Source organism: Arachis ipaensis, chromosome B7 (assembly GCF_059453495.1).
Source record: "Arachis ipaensis isolate K30076 ecotype BB chromosome B7, ASM5945349v1, whole genome shotgun sequence".
NCBI classification, from domain to species: Eukaryota; Viridiplantae; Streptophyta; class Magnoliopsida; order Fabales; family Fabaceae; genus Arachis; species Arachis ipaensis.
Genome location: NC_142442.1, coordinates 116,493,058 through 116,518,292, shown reverse-complemented (window position 1 = coordinate 116,518,292; position 25,235 = coordinate 116,493,058). Strand labels below are relative to the sequence as shown.

Here is a 25,235-nt window from a genome sequence, read left to right as displayed (position 1 = left end):
ATATGGTATTTCATATTATGCTTGTTTGTCTTAGCCTTTTTTTGAAAATGTCGGAGCCTTCGGCCTCTTTGAATTGGGATGGATCCTTTGTGGTTGTGAAGGGGAGGTTCCAACTTGTTTCTTGGTTTTCTTGCTTCTTGCTTGTATCTCTATCGATCCATAGCCGATTTCTTTGCGTTGGTCCTCTTTCCAGTTACTTTTGCAGCCCTCTGTCTTGGGCCTATGTTAGGTCTTTTTCAGAGACTACTTTATAACTCTTTTTGTGGGAGGTCAACTTCTTTATGTCGTCCTTTTCCAAGTTATTTTTGTAATCCTCTTTTTTGGACCTTTGGCAGGTCTCTTTCAGGGATTACTTTTATAAGTTGTTTGTAGGGGACCGACTTCGTTAGGTCGATCTCTTCTAAGTTATTTTTGTAATCCTCTTTCTTGGACCTTTGTCAGGTCTCTTTCAGGGATTACTTTTATAACTTGTTTGTAGGGGACCGGCTTCGTTAGGTCGATCTCTTCTAAGTTATTTTTGTAATCCTCTTTCTTGGACCTTTGTCAGGTCTCTTTCAGGGATTACTTTTATAACTTGTTTGTAGGAGACCGACTTCGTTAGGTCGATCTCTTCTAAGTTATTTTTGTAATCCTCTTTCTTGGACCTTTGTCAGGTCTCTTTCAGGGATTACTTTTATAACTTGTTTGTAGGAGACCGACTTCGTTAGGTCGATCTCTTCTAAGTTATTTTTGTAATCCTCTTTCTTGGACCTTTGTCAGGTCTCTTTCAGGGATTACTTTTATAACTTGTTTGTAGGAGACCGACTTCGTTAGGTCGATCTCTTCTAAGTTATAGTAATTCCTCTTTTATAGGGTTGGCCAGACCTCTTTCCAGGGATTTGCTGATAACTTGGGTTGACTTGGTCCGGCTTCTTAACGTCGGCCAGTCTTTAAGTTATTATTTAACAATCCATAAGACCTCATCAGGTTCTTTTTCGGATCACTTTCGATAACTTCTTACATTATTCTGTGTTCATCTTTGCCGATTTGTAGAAGGTGGTTTCTGTCTTTGTTTGGTCGACCTTTAGATGAATCGCATTTTCATCTTTATTGGTCTTCCATCGTGATCGTGCAGTGAATCTGTTTTTCACTTTCTGCCGATCTGTTGCTTTATAATCGGGCGATGAATGCTTCAGATTAATGCGTCTTGAGAATTTGTAGAATATCTAAAATATATTTTATTCAAAAGGAAATGCAAATATATACATGCGGGAGTTTTTCATCCCTTTCAGTCGAATAATTTCGGGATCTCAACTTGGTGCCTCATTAAAAAACCTTTTCAGGAAAAAGAGTGCACCCTATGACGAGATCTTCTAGCTATAGTACCTTCTTAGGTTGCATGCGTGCCATGATCTGGGAAGCTCTCGTCCTTCGAGTTCGGACAATCTGTTGTAGCCCTTTCCAAGTACTTCTATAACTCGGTAGGGTCCTTTCCAGTTTGCTGCCAGCTTTTCTTCTCCAGGTCGAGTTGTTCAATATCATTTCGGATTAGGATGAGATCATTCTCAGCAAAACTTCTTGGCACTACCCTTTGATTATATCTTGAAGCCATTCGGCGTTTTAGCGCTTCTTCCCTGATCCGAGCTCTTTCTTGGACTTCTGAAAGTAAGTCGAGCTCTTCTCTTTGAAGTTGAGAGTTGGCTTGTTCATTGTAGTGGACCACTCTAGGGGACCCTTCCTCGACTTCTACTGGGATCATTGCCTCCACTCCGTACGCTAATCGAAATGGTGATTCGTTTGTGGTAGAATGTGGTGTTGTTCGATATGCCCATAGGACTTGTGGGAGTTCTTCGGCCCAAGCTCCCTTTGCTTCTTGTAGTCTCTGCTTCAGTCCAGCCAATATGACTTTGTTGGCAGCTTCGGCCTGTCCATTGGCTTGAGGATGTTCGACGGAGGTGAACTGGTGTTTTATGTTCAAGTCGGTAGCTAGTTTTCTGAAACCTGCATCTGTGAATTGAGTGCCATTGTCTGTGGTGATGGAGTATGGGACTCCGAACCTTGTGACAATATTTCTATATAAGAATTTCCGGCTTCTTTGAGCAGTGGCGTTGGCTAGGGGCTCTGCCTCGATCCACTTTGTAAAATAGTCTATCCCAACTATGAGGAATTTGACTTGTTCCGATCCTTGAGGAAAGGGTCCGAGAAGGTCGAGTCCCCATTTTGCGAATGGCCAAGGTGAAGTTACGCTGATGAGTTCTTTTGGCGGGACAATGTGGAAGTTGGCATGTTTCTGGCATGGGAGACATGTCTTTACAAACTCTGTAGCTTCTTTTTGTAGAGTTAGCCAGTAAAATCCCGCCCGGAGAAACCTTTTTGGTGAGAGCTTGTGCTCCGAGATGATTACCACAAATGCCGCTGTGTACTTCCTCTAAAACTTCTCTTGTGCTAGAGGTCGGTACACATTTTAACAACGGTATTGAGATCCCTCTCTTATATAGTGTGTTGTTTATGATAGTGTAATACTGAGCCTCCCGCTTTAACCTCTTTGCCTCCTTTTCATCTGTGGGGAGTGTTTCTGCTTTGAGGTAGTTAATTATGGGGGTCATCCATCCTTGGTCCTGACTTGTTATGACTAGGACTTTTCCTCTTCCGAGATTGACGGGTTCTGTAGTATTTCCTGGATGAGACTTCTATTGTTGCCCCCTGGTTTGGTGCTAGCTAGTTTCGAGAGTGCGTCAGCTCGGGCATTTTGTTCACGGGGTATGTGACAGATCTTATATTCCCCGAGTTGTCCGAGCTGTTCCTTGGTTTTATCCAAATACTTTTTCATGGTGGGATCTTTGGCTTGGTAGCTCCCTGTTATTTGTGAGGTGATTACTTGTGAATCGCTGAAGATGTTGAGTTTTTGAGCTCCAACCTCCTTAGCCAGCTTCAAACCAGCTAGTAACACCTCATATTCCGCCTGGTTGTTTGAGGTCGGGAACCCAAATTTGAGGGAAAGCTCAACTTAGGTTCCTTGGTTGCTTTCTATTATCACACTTGCGCCGCTTCCGGTCTTATTCGAGGAACCGTCCATGTAGAGATTCCATTCTGTGGGGGTTTTCATGGTATCTGTGAATTCCGCAATGAAGTCGACCAAGTACTGTGATTTGATGGCTATCCGAGCTTCATATTGGAGGTCGAATTCAGACAACTCGACTGCCCATTGTAAAATTCTGCCTGCTAGATCTGTTTTCTGCAATATCCCTTTTATGGGCTGGTCGGTTCGAACCTTAATGGTGTGAGCCTGGAAGTACGGGCGAAGTCGTCGAGATGTCAGTATGAGAGTGTAGGCAAATTTTTCTATTTTTTGGTAGTTTAGCTCAGATCCCTGCAGCGCTTTACTAATGAAGTATACATGTTGTTGCCCTTTGTCGTCCTCCCGAACCAGTGCTGAGGCTATTGCCCGACTTCCTACCGCAAGGTACAATGTGAGTGGTTCTTCCTTTCGTGGTCGAGTTAGAATAGGTGGTTGTCCTAGGAAGTTTTTGAAATCCTAGAAGGCTTGCTCGCATTCCTTTGTCCATTCGAAATTTCTTCCTTTCCTTAAAGTGGCGTAGAAGGGGAGAGATCTTATCACTGATCCCGCTAAGAATCTGGATAAGGCTGCCAATCTCCCGTTGAGTTGTTGTACCTCTCTGACACAAGTTGGGTTCTTCATGTTGAGTATGGCCTGGCATTTTTCTGGATTCGCTTCAATTCCTCTTTGTGTGAGCATGAAACCTAAGAATTTACCCGCTTCTACTACAAAGGTGTATTTTGCGGGATTGAGTCGCATGTCGTGCTTCCTTATAGTGTCGAACACTTGAGCCAGGTCGGACAATAATATCTCTTTGTTTTGTGTCTTTATCAACATGTTGTCCACATAGACTTCCATGATTTTTCCGATGTGGTCTGAGAAGACTTTATTCATTAGCCTTTGATAAGTAGCTCCCGCATTCTTGAGACTAAAAGGCATCACAATGTAGCAGTAATTTGCTTTTGGCGTCAAAAACGAGGTTTTTTCTTGATCTGGTGGATACATGGGGATTTGGTTGTATCTGGAATATGCATCCATAAACGAGAGGTATCTATATCCAAAGGAAGCATCTACCAGAGCGTCGATACTTGGGAGTGGGTAAGGATCTTTTGGGCAGGCTTTGTTGAGGTCGGTATAGTCGGTGCACATTCGCCACTTCCCATTTGATTTTTTCACCAAGACGACATTAGCTAGCCATAGTGGGTACTTGACTTCTCTTATGAATCCTGCCTCCAGTAGTGCTTATACCTGTTCTTCCACAGCTTGGGATCGCTCTGGCCCAAGTTTTCTTCGTCTCTGCTGTACCGGCCGAGATCCTGGATAGACCGCCAATTTGTGACACATTAGCTTGGGGTCTATGCCTGGCATGTCTGCAGCTTTCCATGCAAAGAGATCGACATTATCTCGTAAGAACTGTACTAGTAATTCCTTTCCATCTCCTTTCAGGATCGTGCCAATATTAGTCGTTTTGTCCGAGGTGTCTCTGATCTGAACTTTCTCTATTTCACCTTCGGGCTGTGGATGGAGTTCTTCTCGTCTCTGGACTCCACCAAGCTCAATTGTATGGAACTCTTCTCCTCTGCCTCTGAGGTTTAGACTTTCATTATAACAGTGGCATGCCATCTTTTGATCTGCTTTTATTGTGGCTATCCCCTCTGTAGTTGGGAATTTCATGCATAGATGTGGAGTTGAGACTATTACGCCGAGTTGATTTAGTGTTGTCCGACCTATTAGGGCATTGTAAGCTGAACTCACGTCTACCACAATGTAGTCTATCTTGAGTGTTCTGGATTGGTTCCCTTTTCTGAAGGTTGTATGTAGTGACACGTATCCCAGTGGTTGTACTGGGGTATCTTCCAGTCCGAACAGGCTGTTCGGGTATGCTCTAAGCTCCTTTTCTTCTAAGCCGAGTTTGTCGAAGGCTGTTTTGAATAAGATGTTGGCAAAACTCCCTTGGTCTATTAATGTGCGATGGAGATTGGCGTTTGCTAGTATGATGGTGATGACCATGGGATCGTCGTGTCCTGAGATGATACCGGATACGTCTTCTTTGGTGAACGTGATCGTAGGGAAGTCGGGTGCTTCCTCTTTTCCTTTGACATGATATACTTCTTTGAGGTATCTTTTTCGGGATGATTTGGAGATTCCACCTCCTACGAATCCTCCATGTATCATGTGGACATGTCTTTCTGGCGTACGTGGTGATCGCTCAGCTCGTCCGACATCTTCATCTCTTTGTCTTTTTCTTTGCTCATCATCTCGGGTGGCCAGATACCGATTTAGTTTTCCTTCTCTTACTAATTTTTCTATGATATTTTTTAAGTCGAAGCATTCGTTGGTGGAATTCCCTCGGACCTGATGATATTCATAGTATTCGTTCTGATTTCCTCCTCCTCTTTTGCCTTTGAGTGGTCGAGCTGGGGGTATCTTTTCTGTGTTACTGACTTCTTTGTAAATATCCACAAGGGACACCCGAAGAGGAGTGTAATTATGATACTTTTTTATTTTTTCGCCCGTTCGTGCTTCCTTCTTCTTGGATTCTTTATCTCGGTAGGTGAAACCAGATTTTGAGGCTTCTCCAAGTCGGGAATTTTCTTCTATGTTGATGTACTTCTCTGCCCGCTCTTGCACCTCGTCTAGAGATGTGGGGTATTTCTTATATATAGATTGGCTGAAAGGTCCCTCTCGTAGGCCGTTGATGAGGCCCATGACGGCAGCCTCTATTGGCAAGCTTTGTATGTCTAGGCATGTTTTGTTGAATCTTTCCATGTAGTTGCGAAGACTTTCCCGATCTCCTTGCTTGATACCCAGTAGACTGGGAGCGTGCTTAGCCTTGTCTTTTTGGATGGAGAATCTAGCCAGGAACTTTTTGGCCAGGTCGTCGAAGTTTGAGACAGACTTCAGAGGTAGGTTGTCGAACCATCTAATTGCTGTCTTTGTGAGAGTCGTTGGAAAAGCTTTGCAGCGAACGGCATCTGAAGCGTCGGTGAGGTACATTCTGCTTCTGAAGTTGCTGAGATGATGGTTGGGATCTGTGGTGCCATCATACAAAGTCATATCCAGAAGTTTGAAGTCTTTAGGGATTTTAGTCTTCATGATTTCCCTAGTGAATGGATCTTGATCCTTGCGAGAGTTGTCCTCAGGGGTGGTCCGGGCAGCCTTTGCTTTGAGATCGGCTTCAAGTTGTAGGAGTTTATCTTCCAATTCTCGACGTCGCCTTATCTCCCTTTGTAGATCCTTGCCAACTTCTTGTTGGTACTGGCTTTCTTTTTCGAGTTGCTTTCGGCGATCTTGAAGTGCTTCTATTACTCCCGGATGTGATGAGTTTTTGTCTCCGTTAGATTCTGGAGTATCCTTTGGTGTGGCATCCGTATTTTTGTGCGGCGTTCTGTCCTCTAGATCTGAGTTGTGGTCGTTGTCATGGTCGTCTGCCATGGTGATGGGATGACTTCCAGGGTCCCCGGCAACGGCGCCAATGTTCCGAGGGTTACCTGAAACTGTAGGCCGATCTCGGATGAGATCTTCTATGCTGGTCGGAGATGACGTGTCCGGCTGGCTGGTGGCAGTTGGAGCTATTGTGTCCGACTTGTTGAACTGGCTTCACTTTTGATCCTTGGTCACCGGAGAGTGGGGGTACCTGCAAGAGACTCCAATGCTTAAGTTAGCACGGGTATTAAGCAGGTTTTATTGTAGAATCAGAGTATGAGTTATACCTGGGTGCTCCAGTGTATTTATAATGGTTGTATAGTGACCTTTCTAGATAAGATAAGTTAGTTATCTTATCCTATCTTATCTTATCTTTGGGTGAGGTCAGCTTATCTTCAACGGAACCGCCCTTCTTTCTGTAGGCTTAGGCTGCCTTTGGATTGGGCTGTGTTCCTTTGTTTGGGCCTTCTTGGGCCTTCCTGTCGATTTGGCCGACCTCTTTTGTAAAGAGGTCGGATAGTTTGACCTGAAGAGGTCGGTCGCTTTGTCTCCAATCATCCCAGGTCGGATAGCTCGACCCAGGGTATGAACAATAAGATTACATAAATAAATAGTGAAATATTATCGTGCTTCTCTTCATCAAGTGGGGACCATTGACTTTGGTTTGCTTGGCGCCTAACTTGGAAAATTCCAAGTTAGGCGTGGCTGTTGTAGAATGAATTTAAGCCCTTTTTTCTTTCATATGGCACCTAACTTGGCACAACTTGGCTGCATGTAATTAGAGAACGTTGTGATCATGGCACCTAACTCGATAAATTCCAAGTTAGGCACCACTTTGGCCATACAAAATTGAAGAAAAGGGTATACTATTATATATCATTGGAAATATCTGAAAGTTGGCTTTCCAATGCCATTAGAAACGAGTCAATTGGACTTCTGTAACTCAAGGTATGCTCATGGGAGTGTGAAGAGGTCAGGGTTGACAGCATCTATGAGTTCTCTTTGCACTTGCCTTTAATTCTTGGTTCCTCCTTGTTCTTTTCCTTATTTTTTCTAACAATTCCCTAAAAGAATCATGAAACCAAAAGGATCAAATTAATATCCAATTTGAGCACCAAAACTCTTTATAATTAAGCATTATGCATTTATTTCTTATATGAAAAAGTATAGAAAAACACAACATGATGCGCACGCATCACGACTCTAAGCTCATCATCTAAAATTCTTAGTTTTTGTCTACTCAATACACTCTCACTTGTCCCAAAGCCTAAAGAATAGCTAGGGGATCTCAGCCAGTAATTAAAGAGGTTTAAAAATAGGGTCATGCGTACGCATGCACAGTCCCGCATATGCGAGAGTTCACTACAAGAAAAAAGGCCTATGGCCACGCTTTTTTTTGCTACGCTTTAAAAGCGTGGCCAAAAGTGGTCTATGGCCACGCTTATGTGAGGGTGGCATTTGAATAGAGATTTGGCCACGCTTTTTTTGCTACGCTTTAAAAGCGTGGCAAAAAGGGTCAACGGCCACGCTTTTATGAGGGTGGCCGTTGATGCGACATTTAGCTACGTTTTTTTCTGCCACGCTTATAAAGCGTAGCCATAGAGAGATTTCGGCACGCTTTTAAAGCGTGGCAACAGAAATTTATTATTGTGACGTTTCAGAAGCGTAGCCATTTCCTACAAGCCTTTTGGCACGCTTCAAAAGCGTGGCCAAAAGGTTCCCTCAGAAAAAAAAAGAAGCTCGAATTAAACAAAAATGCTCCAGAGTTCAATTCTTCGTGATTCAAAGACTTAGAGAAAAAAAGCCCTAGCTAATTCCTTCTTTGTGCCCTGCCCTAACTCCTCCTTCGAAATCCCCAATGGCGACCACCAATCTCCATTGTGCCTCACCGCTGCCCCCTTCGAAAGCCCTAGCTAACCCTTCTTCATTGTGCTCGCCTTAACCTTTCTTCAAAAGCCCTAACCCCTGCCCTCACCGCGACGACAACACTCCAACGAAGTACCACTCGGACGACAGTCCGTGAAGAATGACGAAGCCCTCCCTTCCGCACTGCCGTTCGCTTCCTGCTTCTTCGCTTTCGTGGAGAACGACGAAGTCCTCCCTTCCACGCTGCCGCTCGCTTCCTGCTTCTTCGCTTCCGTGAAGAACGACGAAGCCCTCCCTTCCGCGCTGCCGCTCGCTTCCTGCTTCTTCGCTTCCATGAAGAACGACGAAGCCCTCCCTTCCGCGTTGCCACTCGCTTTCTGGCAGCCACCACGTCTTCCTCCACTCCTCCCTCCACTCTGCCACTCTCTGTTTGCATCATCAAGAATGGAGCCTCTGACTTAGGTTGGTTCTTGATTTTTTTGTCTGATTTTTCACTACTTCTATTTGTTTTTCTATTCTGTTTTTGAGTTAATTCTGGTTTGTTCCTAAGTATTTCAGTTCTTGATTTTTGTTATGATTTTTAATTTGTTCTTGATTCTTGGTTGGCATATTTTCTGTAGTTCTCTAGTATTCTCTTGGTTAAACTTCTTGGTTTTGATTTGAATGTTTGGTTCTTATTTCTTATTTTCTGCAGTTTCGGAACTCGAAGTACTATTTTATAAATTAAGAGAGTAATTCTAGTGTAAACCGGATTCAGGCTGTTTCGTAAAATTTTAACCTACTTTTTGAGCACTGAAACTTTAACTTTGGTTTTGGGTTGGCGGCTTGTTATGTTGTCCAAAGAACTAGGCTTGTGGCAATTTAGCTCTCAAGTCTGTCTTTGTCTTGTGGGTATTAGTTCATAAAGCTTTCTAATGTCCCTTTTTCCAGTGTTTTCTTCTTTACTTTCTTCCAATTTTGCTACTGCTTAAGGAAATTGGATTTTGGTCAAATGTCCACTTTTATCTATATGTAGTAGTGTACACTGTTTGTTGTTCATGATTACTTTGGTTAATTTTCTTTTAGCTAATTTGTTTTCTTTTTTTGGGGCCAGCTTAATACGTATCAATATAATATGGGGCTTCTCTTGATTGAGAAAAAAGAGTGGAGCTCTAAGTATAATGAGCTGAATCAAGATTTGGCAGAAGTGAAGGATGCTCTTGAAAGAGAAAAATTTGCTCATTTAATTGCCATCTTTGAGGCAGAGAAGCGGGAAGAGCATCTGAGGAAGGCCTTGGGTGTTGAGAAAGAATGTGTGCTTGATGTAAGTTTTTTTAATTATTATATAAATACTTGTATTAGTGTTAATTCTTCTTTTTCAAAATAAAGAAAAGCATGATTCTTATATTAAAGCTTATTTGTGGAAACCATGATTATTTTTTTCTTATTTTAATAATTAACAATTAACAATTACTGCTTGCTAATATGTAAACATTTTTGCATAAACAGCTAGAGAAGGTTGTGCGAGAAATGCGCTCAGAGCACGCAAATATTAAATTTTCTGCAGAATCAAAGTTGGCGGAAGCAAATGCATTGGTTGCTAGCATTGAAGAGAAATCTTTAGAAGTGGAAGGAAAGTTGCGCTCTGCTGATGCCAAACTTGCAGAAATAAGCAGAAAGAGTTAAGAGATTGACAGAAAATCACACGATCTTGAGTTTCAAGAAGCTTTGCTTCGAAGGGATCGCTTATCTTTAATTGCAGAGTACTCATGATAACTCTAAACTATTTGTTCTTAAAAGGTTTTACTATTTTCTTATTGTAATATGTAGCTGTACTTGTTTATAATGCATTATGATATGATTTGCAACAGACAAGAATCACATGAGAGTACTTTATCAAAGCAGAGAGAGGACTTGCGAGAATGGGAAAAGAAATTGCAAGAGGGGGAAGAGAGGCTAGCCAAAGGTCAATAGATTTAAAAATATGTCATCCTCCTTTGGTATTTCAGTTCTCTAGCCATAATTCCCCATTGTGCTCAATAGATTTAAATGTGAGTGTCATCCTCCTTTGGTATTTCTCGCTTTCCTATACATTGGTAGGTAGCATCTTTTATCCATGAAATTGTTGAATGCTTTACACATATATCAAGCAAAACAGTTACATGTAATGTCTCAATTCAGAGCATGTAATTGGGTTAACCTTGCTGAGTGTCATTTTCCATCTATAGCAAAGATCAGAACAAAGCTGAACCAAATTGCAGTTAAATTTCTTTGTTTTGCTTACAAAAAGGAGAAATGTATGGTTTGGTTTGTGATTTTAAGTATAAAGCCAGGCCATATAAATGCAGCAATTAAGCAGATTCAGTTTTAGTTTATTTAACCAAATATTTGGTGACACTAAATTCAGTTTCTTTATTTATTTTGACTTGCAGTATTAACTATTTAAGCTTTTTTCTCTTTTTTTTTGTCTTTAATTAAGAACTTGTCGAGTTTATTTAATTCTAGTTTTGATTATAATTTGCGTGGCGAGGGAGAAAGACAAAGGTGAGTTCAGTTGTAGACTTGTACGTTTTACCCTATGAAAAGTACTGAAAAGACGAAACGAGAGAATTAATGAGTGTACTATAGCTTTACAACGATGAAGGATGGATATGTATATGGATGGATCCTTTCAAGTTTCAATAATTAAGATAGAAAGGAAATTGAAATGTTTGTAGGTATGGGAATGTGTTCAAGACGAGCATATTGGGAAGCAGTGTGATAGTGTTGACGGAGGTGGAGGTGAACAAGGTGGTTCTGATGAACCAAGGGAACATGTTCATCCCTGCTGAGATCTAAGAAGCTAGGTTTAGGTATATACTTGATACTTTTGCTAAATGATTTTGATTGTATTAGCCTTTGATAAAATTCATGTACAGGAACTGCTTATATTCATGGCATACATGCATCTGGAAATTTTGTTGTCATCATGGATGCTGATCTGTCGTACCATGTAAGTTTTGCTGTTAACATGTAAATGACAGATTGTAGTTATTATTTGTGATTAAATTTGGAACAAATAATGAAAAATAAGAGAAGAATTAGATGAACTTCATTTTTAGTTTAGAGAATTATTAGTAGCAGAATCGTGTTAACCTCTTCTTATTTATTTTTTTTCCTTGTCTGATCTGTTAGTTCTTCTGCAGCCAAAATATTTGCCAAAATTCATTAGGTAAGGGAAACTTTCAATAAGTCATTTCTCACTTTCTCGTTAACTGCCTATGCCATCTTTATATGAACACCTGTCACCATTAATCTCACGTTTTTCAGCAAGCAAATGGAAGCTAGAGCAGATATAATTACTGGTACTCGTTATGTTAAAGGTGGTGGTGTGCATGGATGGAATCTTATGCACAAACTAAGAAGCAGGGGAGCAAATGTTCTTGCTCAAACATTTTTATGGCCTAGTGTCTTAGATTTGACAAGATCATTTAGGTATTGATATTGATACTTTGTATTAAATACATTGTTGATAGTAAGTTTCTACCTTGCTTCCATAATTTGAAATCAATTTATTCTTGGTCTTGGTAGACTTTATAGGAAGTCTATGCTTGAAGACATCATTAGTTGCTGCATTAGTAAGGGATATGTCTTTCAAATGGAGATGATAGTCAGAGCATTCAGAAAAGGATATCATATTGAAGAGGTACAGTTACATAAGTTATTACATTTACATTTGAGAGGTACATTTATTGTTTTCACTGCCAAATTTTCTTCCTTTTTCATTTTCTCTTCAACATGGATTCATCAAACCAGAACCAACCTTGTCCCAACCGAACCTTTAAACACTTATACCCAAAACCTTGTGTTGAGGAATCAGAATCAGAATCACCCCCTTCCGAGACACCCCAGACCATGGACCCCAGAAGGTACCTCCTTTTCTTCTCTCTTTCATGGGCTTAATTTTTATCTTCTTTTAATTAAATAGTTAATTTTATTCCTGTTTGTTTCGCCCTTCTTTTTTATTCTGGTGTTTCATCTGGGGGTAATGCCGCAAAATGATCATAATTCATTGAAGTTTGAGTTTTTGTTGTTTCTTGTAATTTCTTTATTTTGATGATGGTAATCAGGTAATGTAACCTTGGCTATATTTGTATTATTGCGGTTTCTTGTTTTCCGTACAGGTATCAATTAGAAGTATTTGAAGTTACAAAGAAGAGGAATACAATAGCAGTGTTGGATACAGGTGTTGGTAAGACCTTAATAGCTGTGTTGCTTATGAAGAACATTGGTCAAGCTATCAGGTCCAGTATGTGCTTTGTTTTGAGGCAATTAGTGAACTATTGGTGCTAGTTCCAACGGTAGTTGTGCCTTTTATTTGGTCACCTTGTGAAATTTTCCTTAACCTACAAAATTAGATAGGTCTTGGTCTTCAGTAGCTATCCATGAGATTTAGAACGATGTTGAACACATAAACAACTCATAAAAGAAAATTTTCTAATAGCATTGAATTTTCTGGACCTTGGAATTCTTCTTAGGATTAGCTCTATTATTTTCTATTAATCTTACTCTTTTTTTGTGAGTTATATTATTTGCTTACCACTAGGCATAAACATTGCCGGCAGTTCAATACAGCAAAGTAAAGCATTTAATGATTAGTTAAAACTATGATGCTATAAAATTGCACATTTAATCTACATATGAAACTTCTCTCATGATGGCAACTTGAGGTTCAGGTTAGGTTCTGCAGTCATTGTCTTGTTTTTCATTAATTTGTGAGTTATCAATATATCTAGATGCAGTTCATGATTTCTTGTATAGTAAAAAAACTTGATTAGAGTTTTGAATAGAGTAGTAACTCTTAAATAACAAGAAAATAATGTAATTTTACATTATAGGTGAGTTTGAATGGTTCTGGAGCTGTGGCTTCATCAGTTCCCAGTTCATCAGCTTTCTTTGGAAGCAGCTTGAAGAAGGTTATATCAAGAATCCCCAACAGCAGCAAGGTTTCCTCTGGAAGCTTCAAGATTGTGGAGATCGATGAGGACAAGCAGACAGATAAGGACAGATGGAAAGGGTTGGCCTATGATATCTCAGATGACCAGCAAGACATCACAAGAGGGAAGGGTATTTTGTAGTTTTTAATGTGTATTTTGTAGTTTTTAAAGGTAGAAGATAATGTAATAGTTGTTGGAATTATAATGCATGTATTACAAATTCATGGGTAGTTGTTATCATTTCGATTTTTTGTTAAAGCTTGTCATGTGATCAACCACTATATTTGGTGTACAAGTTTATGAAGGTTTTATATTGTTAATAGTAATTAAAATTGTTATGAAGGTTTTATATTGTTTAAATTTTATATTATCTATGAATTTTATTAAGTTTTATATTGTTTAAATTTTATATTATCTATGAATTTTATTAGGTTTTATTAGGAAGATTTAAAAAAAATTGAACTTGAACAAACTTATAACCACGTTTTAAAAGTGTAGCTATTTCGTACAACCACCACTTTTTGCCACGCTTTAAAGAGTAGCCATATCTGTAGCTATTGGCACGCTTTAAAAGCGTAGCCATATCTCGTGACTTTGCTACACCTTAAAAGCGTAGCCGTATCTCTAGCTATTGGCACTCTTTAAAAGCGTAGCCATATCTAGCTACTGGCACGCTTTTAAAGCGTAGCCATATCCTCTCGCATACGGCTACGCTTAAAAGCGTGGCAATAGATAAAAGTGTGGCGACAAAAAAAGCGTGGCCATAGGTCACCAAAAGCGTGCCGATAGAGCAACCGGCACGCTAGTAGTTGTGACCCTTTTAAAAGCATGCCGGTTGCTTAAAAAGCGTGGCGAAAAGTTATCGCTACGCTTTTTCCCACTTTTCGCTACGCTTTAAAAGCGTAGCAAAATCCTGGTTTTCTTGTAGTGGTTTGAAATGAAAAGGATTGTCACGTAGACATGCTAATGGCCATGTACGCGGGAGTGTAAATATGGCAATCTCGTGTATGCATGCCCTGCTTTGCGTACGCATGCCACCTAATTTTCAGAAAAATCTATTTTGCTGCAGAATTCTATTTTTAACACCAAACTTTAAGCGCACATAACTTTTTCATTTTAAATCATGTTTCATCTGTTCTTCGAGTGGCATAACCCTGACAGACTGATAAACCACTATTTATGGCATATTTTGGATTGAATTGAGTGGATTTTGTCAACTATTCTCACACTTATTCATGTAAATTGCATGTTTTTAAGTTTCCTTCCTAATTTTGTGCTATGATTGAAAACAAGCTTCCTAGGCCTTAAAATCGCTAATTTTTAATCCTCTTTTATTACCATTCGATACCGTGATATGTGAGCTAAGTGATCTCAATTTTATAGGGCAGGAATGGCTTAGAGGATGGAAAGGGAGCTTGTAAAAGTGGAAGGAATACAAGAATCTGGACATTTGAAAAGCTGGTCTCGACGCATACGCATGGATGATGCGTACGCGTGACCAAGCCATAGCCCAAATGACGCGAACGCGTGACTGACGCGTACATGTGGCCAGTGCAGAGTTCAAATGATGTGTACACGTGGCTGACGTGTACGCGTGACGAGCATCACGTGCTGAATAAAGTGAAAACACTGGGGGCAATTTCTGGGCTGCTTTTGGCCCAGTTTCAGGTCCGAAAATAAAGACAAGAGGCTGGGGAGTGGAGCTAGAAGGAGGATTATAATTCGATTCATTGATACACACTTTAGTTTTAGATAGATGTAGAATTCTAGAGAGAGAGGCTCTCTCCTCTCTCTAGGTTTTAGGGTTTCTTCTTTTATTTTCAATTTCATCTAGGTTTGGGTTTCACTTCTTATCTTAATTCAAGTTCTTCTTTTAATTCCTTGTTATTACCTCTTTGCTTTCTTAGTTTTATATGTTGTTTCCTTTACTTTATTGCTTTATTGTTCATGACTCCTTGTTGATTTTAATTTTCTTTTAATGCACTTTGAGGTATTTTATGTTTATTGTCGCTTTCTTTAATTCGTTGTTATTGTTTTCTTGCAATTGTTAGTCTTAGATTTTACAATTTCTTGTTAATTTTCTATGTTTTTATTTTGTGCCTTTCAAGTATTTGATAAAATGCTTGGTTGGATTTTAAAATAGATTTTTGTGTTCTTAGCTTAGATTGAGTAATTTGGAAACTCTTAAATTGTCAAAGTCTCTTGTTGATTGGTGGTTGAAAATTGCTAGTTGGCTTGAGCTTCACTAAATCTAGTCTTTGATTAGGACTTGTGAACTTAAATTGATTTTTCTCACTTAACTTTCCTTCAATTGTTAGAGGTTAACTAAGTGAGAGCAAACGGCAATTACCATCACAATTGATGATGATAATGAGGATAGGAATTCCAATTCTCAACCCTTGCTAGGACTTTTCTTAGTTGTTAGTTTATTTTCTCATTATTTACATTTCTTTTTCATCATTCAAAAACCCCAAAAATACTTTCTCACAACCAATAATAAGTACACTTCCTTACAATTCTTTTGAGAGACGACCCCAAGTTTGAATACTTAGGTTATTTTTATTGGTTTGCATTGTGACAAACAAATTAAATGTTGAATGAGGATTGTATGTCAGTTTAGCACTATACTTGCAATGTGATTTTATTGAGAAATTCTTCCCCGACATAAATCCTCCATCAAGTTTTTGGCGCCGTTGCCTGGGAATTGCAATGTGTGCCTTGTTATTAGTTATTCTATATATGTTAATATTGTGAATATATTTGCTTTTGGCTTCTTTGTTAGTTGTTGCTAGTTTTAGGAGTTTATTTTCATTACCTCATATTAGTTCTTACTTTTATTTTCTCTTTCGATTATGAATTCTCATCCTTGTGGTTTTGGATATGAGTATGACGATGTTGTAGGTAATGAAAACTTCAATGATGGTTGATAAACTTCAATTTTGTGGTTTATATTGTGTAGAATTTGGGGGGTTTTTGTCAATATTTCTCACACTTATTCACAAGAAATGCATGGTTTTGTGTTCCCTTCCTAATATCGCTCCATGATGAAAAACATGCTTATTTTGCCTTAGAATTGCTATATTTTGATCCTCTTTTATTGCCATTCGATGCCGTGATGTATTTGTTAAGTAATTTCAGGATTTATAGGGCAAGGATGGCCTAGAAGAGAGAAAGAAAGCATGCACAAGAGGAAGGAACATGAAGATTTGGATTTTGGGAACTTCAGAATGGGCGTGCACGCGGACTTCACATGCACACGTGGACGTGGATAGCTAGAAGCAGTGCGCAAGGATGGACGCATCCGCGCGGATCAGAGAAATTCCACCGACGCGCGCACGCACGCATGGCGCGCACGCGCGGAAAGCTGCACGTGACCTCATCAAAGGAAATTGTGCCTGGCAATTTCTGAGGCTCATCAAGCCTAAATTCAAGCTGTTTCTGCATGGAAAAGACCCAAGGATGCTAGAGGTTAAGGGGGGATCAATCATTTTACACTTAGACATAATTTTTAGCTAGTTTTGGTTCTTTGTTCTTCTAGAGAGAGAAATCCTTGTTCCTCTCTAGATCTAGCTTTAATTTGATCTTCCCTTGTTGAATTCTGAATTGGATCTTGTTAATTACTAGTTTTAATTGTTTAATTTGAATTCTCTAGTATACTTGTGTCTAGATTTTGTGTTAGTTTCATGTTTCCTTGTTATTTGTCATTTTATACCCATTTCATGAATCTTGTGGATCTTGATTTGTTATTGTTGCATTAATGATTTCCATAATTAATTGTGTTGTTTGAGTGATTGTATGTTGATAATTGTTAATGGGTACTTGTTAGTTCCAATTTAATTACAATTTGAATATGTCTTTTATTAATGCTTACCATGTGTTTGATGAAATGTTTTCTTTGATTACGGAGTAGTTTTCTTTACTCTTGGCATGAGCTAAGGGAATTGAGTGACCTTGAGTCATTGGGTCTCATTGAATTGGTGATTTGAGAACCTATGTGATCAATTTGATACCCATTGACACTAACCCACTACTAATCTAATTAGTAGATAAGTTTGGACTTATGGGTTGATGTGATCAAACCTATTTAACGTACTTCAAGCCTAGGAGTAGACAATACGTACTTAAGTCTTTGAGAAGTAGACCTAGTGGGTTGGTACCTCATAATTGTCAATAATTGCTATGGAGACAAGGATCGCGACCTCAATTCCCGTGCTTAGCCAAGAGTTGCTTTTATCATTCATATTTGAAAACCCAAAAGTCTTGATTGCTTTCTCTTAGTTATAGTTACTTGTTTAGTTTAGAATAGAATTACATTGGATGTTATTTTATGAGTTTGGAATTATTCACATTTTGCTCTAATTGTTTGAATTAGTTTCTTGCATTCCAAGATTACTTGCTTGTTAAGATTCCTAGTTTAATTTCTTGCTCATGACTTACAACCCCGGATTTCTGACCAATGTTGAAGCACATGTTTGCCCATTCCTTGTGAGATGACCCGAGGTTTGAATACTTCGGTTACTTTTGTTAGGGTTGAACTTGTGACAACCAAATCCCTTTCTAAATTTGATACTCGAGGATTGTTGTTGGGAAGAGCTATACTTGCAACGGGATTTTATTGAGAAATTCTATACCAACATAGCCCTCGAGCAACATCAATGGCTCACATTATGGGAGGGAAGAATTCTTGAGAAGGGAGCCACATCCATATGAGCAATCATCATGGCAACCTCCTCAACCTAGTTACTATGAGTGCAACTCCTCCTATAATACATATCATTCCAACGGATATGATGGTTCTTATCATGATTATGCCAATAAACTACCATCATTTCATGCACCATGCTCTCAACATAGTCCTCAAACACCATCATTCCAACCACCATACTCTCAATCCACATCCTATTTCCACCAATTACCTCCACACAATCCAAATCCATATCCTCCCTATGCACACACTTATGACCATTATGAACAAGCACCCATTGAACCACCACCACTCCAACATCTTTACCCTCATAACCCTTTTCCTCCCTCCAACCAAGCTCCTATGGATGATACACTTGGTATCATTCTTCAAGAGCAAGAAGAGCTTCAAACCACACTCACCTCTACCCTCACCGGTTTCACCTCCACCCTCCAATAGCTTATATCCCATCTACCTCCACCTTCTACCAACAACCAAAGCACCTTCTAACCTCCAAGATTTAATGCATCTCCTTTTCAACCACATGATGATATCTCCACTCTCTTATCCATTCAATCATTTATACCCATAATTATCATCACATCATCATCATCCTCAATACTCATTATAAAAACTCACTACATCACATCATCGTCATTCTCAATACTCATCATCAAAACTCATAGTCGACATCAATAATCATCACACATTCATTATAATCATAATCCATCACATACAACTGAAAACCTTCATCCTAATTCATATACCACACCTATCCAAGACTCTATATCATCGTCATCATACAACTTATCCTCAATATAAAATTCATATATAATTAATCATACACCCAAATATTCAATCCTATCTTAGAGGCTACTAGCCTAAGTTTCACGAAACATTATATATTAACTAAATAAAATCGAAACCATATCTTGGTCGATTCCCAACATGCACAATTCACCAAAAATGATCCCAAACAAGCTTCCACAAAGCTTCAGTGACCAAAGTCAATCCAAAGGCCAAAACTAACTCCACTAATCACCAAATTCAAGCTATACACGTCTAATTTACCATAATTAGTAACTAGGGCTCACAAATACACCAAACCACAAGGATTTCAAAGTGTTTTACTTTACCCAATGGTATTAAGGGCAAAACCCAACCAAAATCATAAAACTCACTCAATAACAAAACCTAAAATGTGAAAATATATAGCGTAGAGAATTGGAACATGGATTTCAAGTTCTTACCAACTTTGTTTAGCTAGAAATGACGGGGTCGGCGAGAGCTTCACGTGGCCACAAATGACACACGAATCGAAGCACCGTAGCTCAAGATATGACCAAATGAAGAAGAAGATGAATAGTAACCCTTCTCTTCCTCCCTTCTCACTCTCATCAGTGCCCCTCTCTCAAAGTGAAGGGTGAAATGAGATGAAATGCTCATTAAAGGGGGTATTTATATATTGGGCTTTAGCCTAACTTGGACCCAGTCCAATCCATTATCGTTTTTTATTCATTTGGCCCAACTTTGGGCCAAAACCTTTAAAATTAGTGTCCGATTTCTAATTCTACATTACTTTTATCTTTCCAAATTATAAAATTCAATTTTATAAATTTATTTACTTATAATTAAAATTTTTTTCTCACTCATGGCGCCGGCCCAATTAGAGCCAATACGCGCTTTTACACGATAAATAAGATTTTTGCAATAAAATTCTATTTTCTTCGTTAAATTTCTATTTTAATATTTTTTATCATTTTTAACCTATTCCAAACAATTAAATTATATTTTATTTTATTTTGATTAAATGATTAATTAATTCCTGTTCTTACATTTCACATAATATTTGTGAATTTGTGCCAGAATCTCTGGATTTGATTGTTTTTCTACTCCATTCATTTTATAATGCAATGGATGAGATGTAAGAATATAAATCCAAAGATAAAGGAAGAACTATGTTATCACATAAAATAGTTCTTTGGATGATGTTAATAAACTTCAAAGCCCACTACATGTGAAAACAAGATGATGTCCTAAAAAAATAATTGGGATTAAGTACCAAACAGAAAAAAAAATTGTAAATGCATCAAAGAAAAGAAAAATGAAAGCTCTAATGGAGGTAATTTTGATATTATCTTTTATATTATAATTTGTTTAATGTGTTTGTAATTCTCTAAATTTGATATTTTCTTTAGGATTTGAATTTAGTAGATCATGGATCAATGGTGGAGCAATATTCAAGTTTTTATCATGGACAACGTATGAACTCTCAATTTAGGGATTCAATGGGGTCAACATAGATGTGTAAACAAAGAGAAAGAAACATATTTGTATTTTTTGTCATAAAAGAGATTTTTGGATTCTTTTTTCACCATTTTAGTTACATAGCATAAAGGATTTGTTATGTCATAATTATTGTGCTGAGAAGAAAAGTTATTGTTCTATGCGTTACAATTTACATGCTGCGCAAGACACATCACACAATTATTGTTTAGTAGTTCACTTTATACTTTATTGGAAAGCTTGTAGATTTTTGTGTGCTTGATGGGCCAAAATTGATGGCACTAATCTTGGCAAGTGCACTAAATCGCTTCAAGTAATACCACGGTGAGTGGATATCATTTCCATGAGGATTAAAGGACTGAGCAAGCAACTTCTAATTGAATCTTCTAATCTGATCAATCGAACTTTTGGAGGAAGGCTGTGAATCTTAAATTAATAATAGTAAAGTAGAGTGTTTGGTATGAATGAATGCTTATGGAGTAGTTAGGAAATACATAGTGTATGGAGATGTTAAGATTTTGGAGATATTTAATTTTTAGAAAAGGAAATTCTCATATTTATTTACTTTGATTCATGTAAATTACTTTTACACAAATAATATATAATCATACCCCAATCTCTTGGTAATTCAATTTCTCTTTATCTTATTTAATCTACAATTTCTTGGTCAATTAATTAAGATGAAGAGGTTAAGCTCAATTCCCGTCACACAACTTTCAAAAGTTACTCCTAGTCAGTTTGAAAAATCATGAGAATGAGTTTAAAGGTAATCTCGATATTAAATTTTTCAAGATAATAAAGGAATCCAAGACAAAATTAGAATATTTTCCAATATTTTTAATCGTTAAAAATGAAGAACGAGACTCAATTCTTGAAAACATATTAATGTATAAATCAAAATAAAAGAAACAATTAGATTACCAATCCATGAAAAATCAAATAGAGCTGCTAACCCTTAACACAAAGGAGTTAGTGACTCATGGAATAAAATAAAAGCTAAACTATCTAAACGAATGCGAGATGCTGGATCGATCATGTGATGTAAATCATTACGCGCTTATTGATATCCTACTTGCTAACATAACTTTTGAATCTTAAACTGAAACTAATCTTATCTTCTCGAAGAATAAGATAACTAAAACAACAATTCAAATTTAAATGAAACAAACTCTTTTCTAGAAGAATAAGATAACAAAAACAATAATTTAAATTGAACTAAACTAGCTCTTATCTTTTCTAGAAGAAGCTAATAATAACTTAATCATTTAAATGTGGAAAGTTTGGGCCGAATTAAAACTTTATGGAAGAGAATACTGGGCCTGGCGCTAGACGCCAACACATTTTGGACCCTTAGAAGGTGGAATGGTCTTTGAAGTTTGGTGCCTATGTAATGGAATTTTGGCACTGGGCTTGGGCATTTGAAGTAAGGCGCCAGCCGTGTTTGCTATATCAAAGGCGTTGGGTGCCCTCTTTTGTTCCTTTGAGCATTGGGCGCCTGTCTTGATAAATCCTGATAAATCCTGGGTGTTTGGCACCCATTTTTCTAGGAGATTAACTTGTGACTTCTTGTTTGCTTCTCTTCTTCTGATTTCTTTAAAGAATAATCATAAATACACAATAATTCTAAAACAACTTCAAATATATGATTAGCTATGAAAACTTCATTTAAAACATAAAAACTTCAAATTAAACATGAAAAAACTACTTAAAAAGATATGTAAAAATCATTAAATGTGACAAGGCATCAGTGCTATGAATAAAAATTTCTATGCTAGCTAGAACAATTTTTGTGCTATGCAATGAAGACAATAACAAAATAAGAGATTTAAGGCAATCCTCACTTTTTGTGATGGAGACACAAATTTTGTGTGCTATGATGCACAATTTCTATGCTAAGAAGCTCATTTTTTTGTGCAAAGACATACCAATGAATATATGATTAAAGAGAATAAATTTATATAATGAATTTTTAAACAAACTCCCAAGAATTTTATAGTAAGTAAAAAACACATATTGATTCATTATGAAGAAAAGAAAAGGCTAACAAAGAGAACTGTGTTCTTCACAATGAAACTGTGCATCAATATTCATGTTCTAAATTTTACAGATAAAAATCCTATTTACTGTGTAAATCAGCTATGTTGATTGACAAAAAAGGCTTTGCAATGCAGTAGAGGGTTTAAGTATTCTTGTTTTTTGTTTTTGCTTTTTCAATTGCTTTATCTCTATGTTCATTTAGTTCACTGAAGAGTACCGTAACAGTATACTCCTTCTTAAATCTTTCAAGATCATCCTACAATTGAGAAAAGAGATATTTAAATTCTATCAAATTAGAATTAGAAAATTGAATAGATTTAAGATACTTATCTCTTTCTGTAATATCCTACCACATAGAGTCTTATGCTTAAGTCATAAAACGGAGGTGGCAAGGTATTACGACCTCTAAAAGTAAAAATATATATAATAATAGTTGAAAGAAATTTTGTAACGGGGAGCCTTTGAAGAAAAGTCTAAAACAAAAGTCGTAACGCTCACGTCAACGAAAAATTTGAATACGAAGAAACGTAAGATATATGTATATGAATAATAAAAAGGGAATGTCAAAGAAACAAATATTCAAGCTCCACAAGATTATGCTATTTCACCAACAACAACATCAAATCACCAAGCCTCATAAATACCATCCAAATCCCAATTCATCAACAACATCAACATTATTTTTTACTAACCTTCACATACAATATTAAACACATCACTCATAATAGCATCAATCACAACCTCAAAGTTACTAACCAACATAGATACTAACCAATCTTAATCATCACATCATCAATAATTCCATTCTTATCTTACGGTCAACTAACTTAAGTTTTCACAACACATTATATTTTAGTTACGAGAAACCGAAACATACCTTGGCCGATTTTCCGTTAATCCCAGAACACCTCAATTATCCACCGTTCCTCAAGCTCCAAAGCTCCAACTCCTCACCAATTGAATTTCCAACTCCCATGATTTAATTCCAAGCTTCCAATATCCGTCAATTTAACTCCAATTCAACATAATTTTAATCTAATACATACAATTCCATTCATAACCACAAATCAATATCTAAACATCACAAAATCAAAGTATTCACAAGGGATATGAGTTTCTCGCCTTACCCACAGATGACATGGGCAAAACCCAATGATTATCTACTGGTAGAGAATCCTTAAACCATTAAAATTACAAAATCTCTCAAATTCCAAAACTCAAATCACAAAACTGAAAAGGGGAGAACTGGGCACAAAATAATAATTTGCATACCAAATTGTTAGGTAGGTTTTGTAGAAAATTTCGAGATGAACGTGTGGCCGCTGACGGCACGTTAATTGGAGCTCCAGATCAAAAGTCATAAGGATTTGAATTCTTTTGGAACAAGGGTTTGGGTTTGCTCTGCTTCCCAACTGCCTTCAACGTGTTTCATCACTATGAGGAGAACGGGGTGGCTGAAATGGGTTATATATGTTGGGCCTTGGGCCTAATATGGACCTGGTTCAACCGGTTCAGCCCGACGGCCCAATTTTGGGGGCAAATTTTTTAAAATTAGTGTTAAAATTCATATTTTAATTATTTCTACTTCATGAAACTATAAAATTTAATTTCTAATTTTTTTAAATAATAATTAATTTATTGGTTAATTATTTACTAATTACTCGGGATTTACATCCTACCCCCCTAACAAAAATTTTCGCCCTCGAAAGTTTGCTCTCGAATCTTTGTATATGCTTCCTCAAATTCAACCGACGTCATATCATTCATTTTTCCATTCTACAACATCAATTCAAACACTAACTCACATTCTCCATTCTCATATACAATATCATAAACTTAGGCAAATTCAAGCTTAAGCCATACTATTTGTTCCTCTTTTAGCTTCGTCTAGCTCTTTCTCAGTAACTACACTCTCTCTCCTACCCTTTAAGGTTTCCATTTAAATCAAAACAATCCAAATGCTTCTCACTATCTCAAACACTCAACAATTCCTCAATCTCTTAGTCTGATTCAACCCGCTATAAAATATCACACAATCACACTTTCCATCCCTTGATCCTACGTCAATCCTCGAAACAATCTCCTATCCCAAGACTCCTTTCTCACGTCACAACAACTCTAGAGCCACCAAATCACCGCACTTCCACAACGTCACTCGAATTATAAATTATTAAGAGCTTAATCCTTCACTTGCTTCCACCGAATATCTGCTTGAATCTTTTTACCTCTTTAACTAAATGCCATTGTCCTTTACTCTAGCTACATGAGTTCTAATCCCTTGATTTTCTCCATCACCAGGTTTATTACCGCCTTTACCACCATTTCTAGCTTGTTCGCTCCATCCCTTCAGCAGAAGCTTGTACAGCAGCAGCCAGAGAATCAACCATATTATCTCACTCGCGTCCACAAGATGCCATTTGGGTCTTGTCCATACCGAACAATTGAGATTAAGGTGATCAGTCTTAATGTCTAAAGTCTAGTGCTTCGAATCTCCAAAGGTAATGTTCATGAACATTTATGTTATATATGTCAAGCAGGCATCCTAAATAGCATGTACACACAGCCAGAGTATGCTTAGAAGCATAGTCAGTCTATTTCTCCGACTTTATGGGAACGAACTACTTCGATACCATAATGTAACACCCTACCACATAGAGTCTTATGCTTAAGTCATAAAACTCAGGTGGGGTCAGCCAGCTGCTGGGTAATGAGCTTGTTTTGGGCCAATAGAGCATCTACATTGTTTAGCTCCATTACTCCTCTTGTGTTCCCTCTTTCAGAAGCATAGAAGTAGTTGTTCTCTGCTACTGTTTCAATAACATCTATAGCTTCCTCAATAGTCTTCTTCTTGTTCAAAGATCCTCCGGATAAATGGTCTACGGCCTTCTTTGACTCATAAGAGAGCCCTTCATAGAAAATGTGCAGCTGCACCCATTCGTTGAAC

The 25,235-nt window shown here is 37.8% G+C and overlaps 1 protein-coding gene across 1 annotated transcript; it reads right to left on the bottom strand.

The window, feature by feature from the left end:
* Window positions 1–4,279: 4,279 nt before the first annotated feature.
* On the bottom strand, window positions 4,280–6,133 carry LOC148553839 (uncharacterized). The gene has a single exon (XM_088494896.1). It carries the CDS (start codon window positions 6,131–6,133, stop codon window positions 4,280–4,282), a length of 1,854 nt encoding a protein of 617 aa, XP_088351022.1.
* Window positions 6,134–25,235: the final 19,102 nt, after the last annotated feature.

Excerpts from the sequence above, each read along its gene's own strand:
- LOC148553839 (XM_088494896.1), bottom strand. The coding sequence starts at position 6,133 with ATGAAGACTAAAATCCCTAAAGACTTCAAACTTCTGGATATGACTTTG.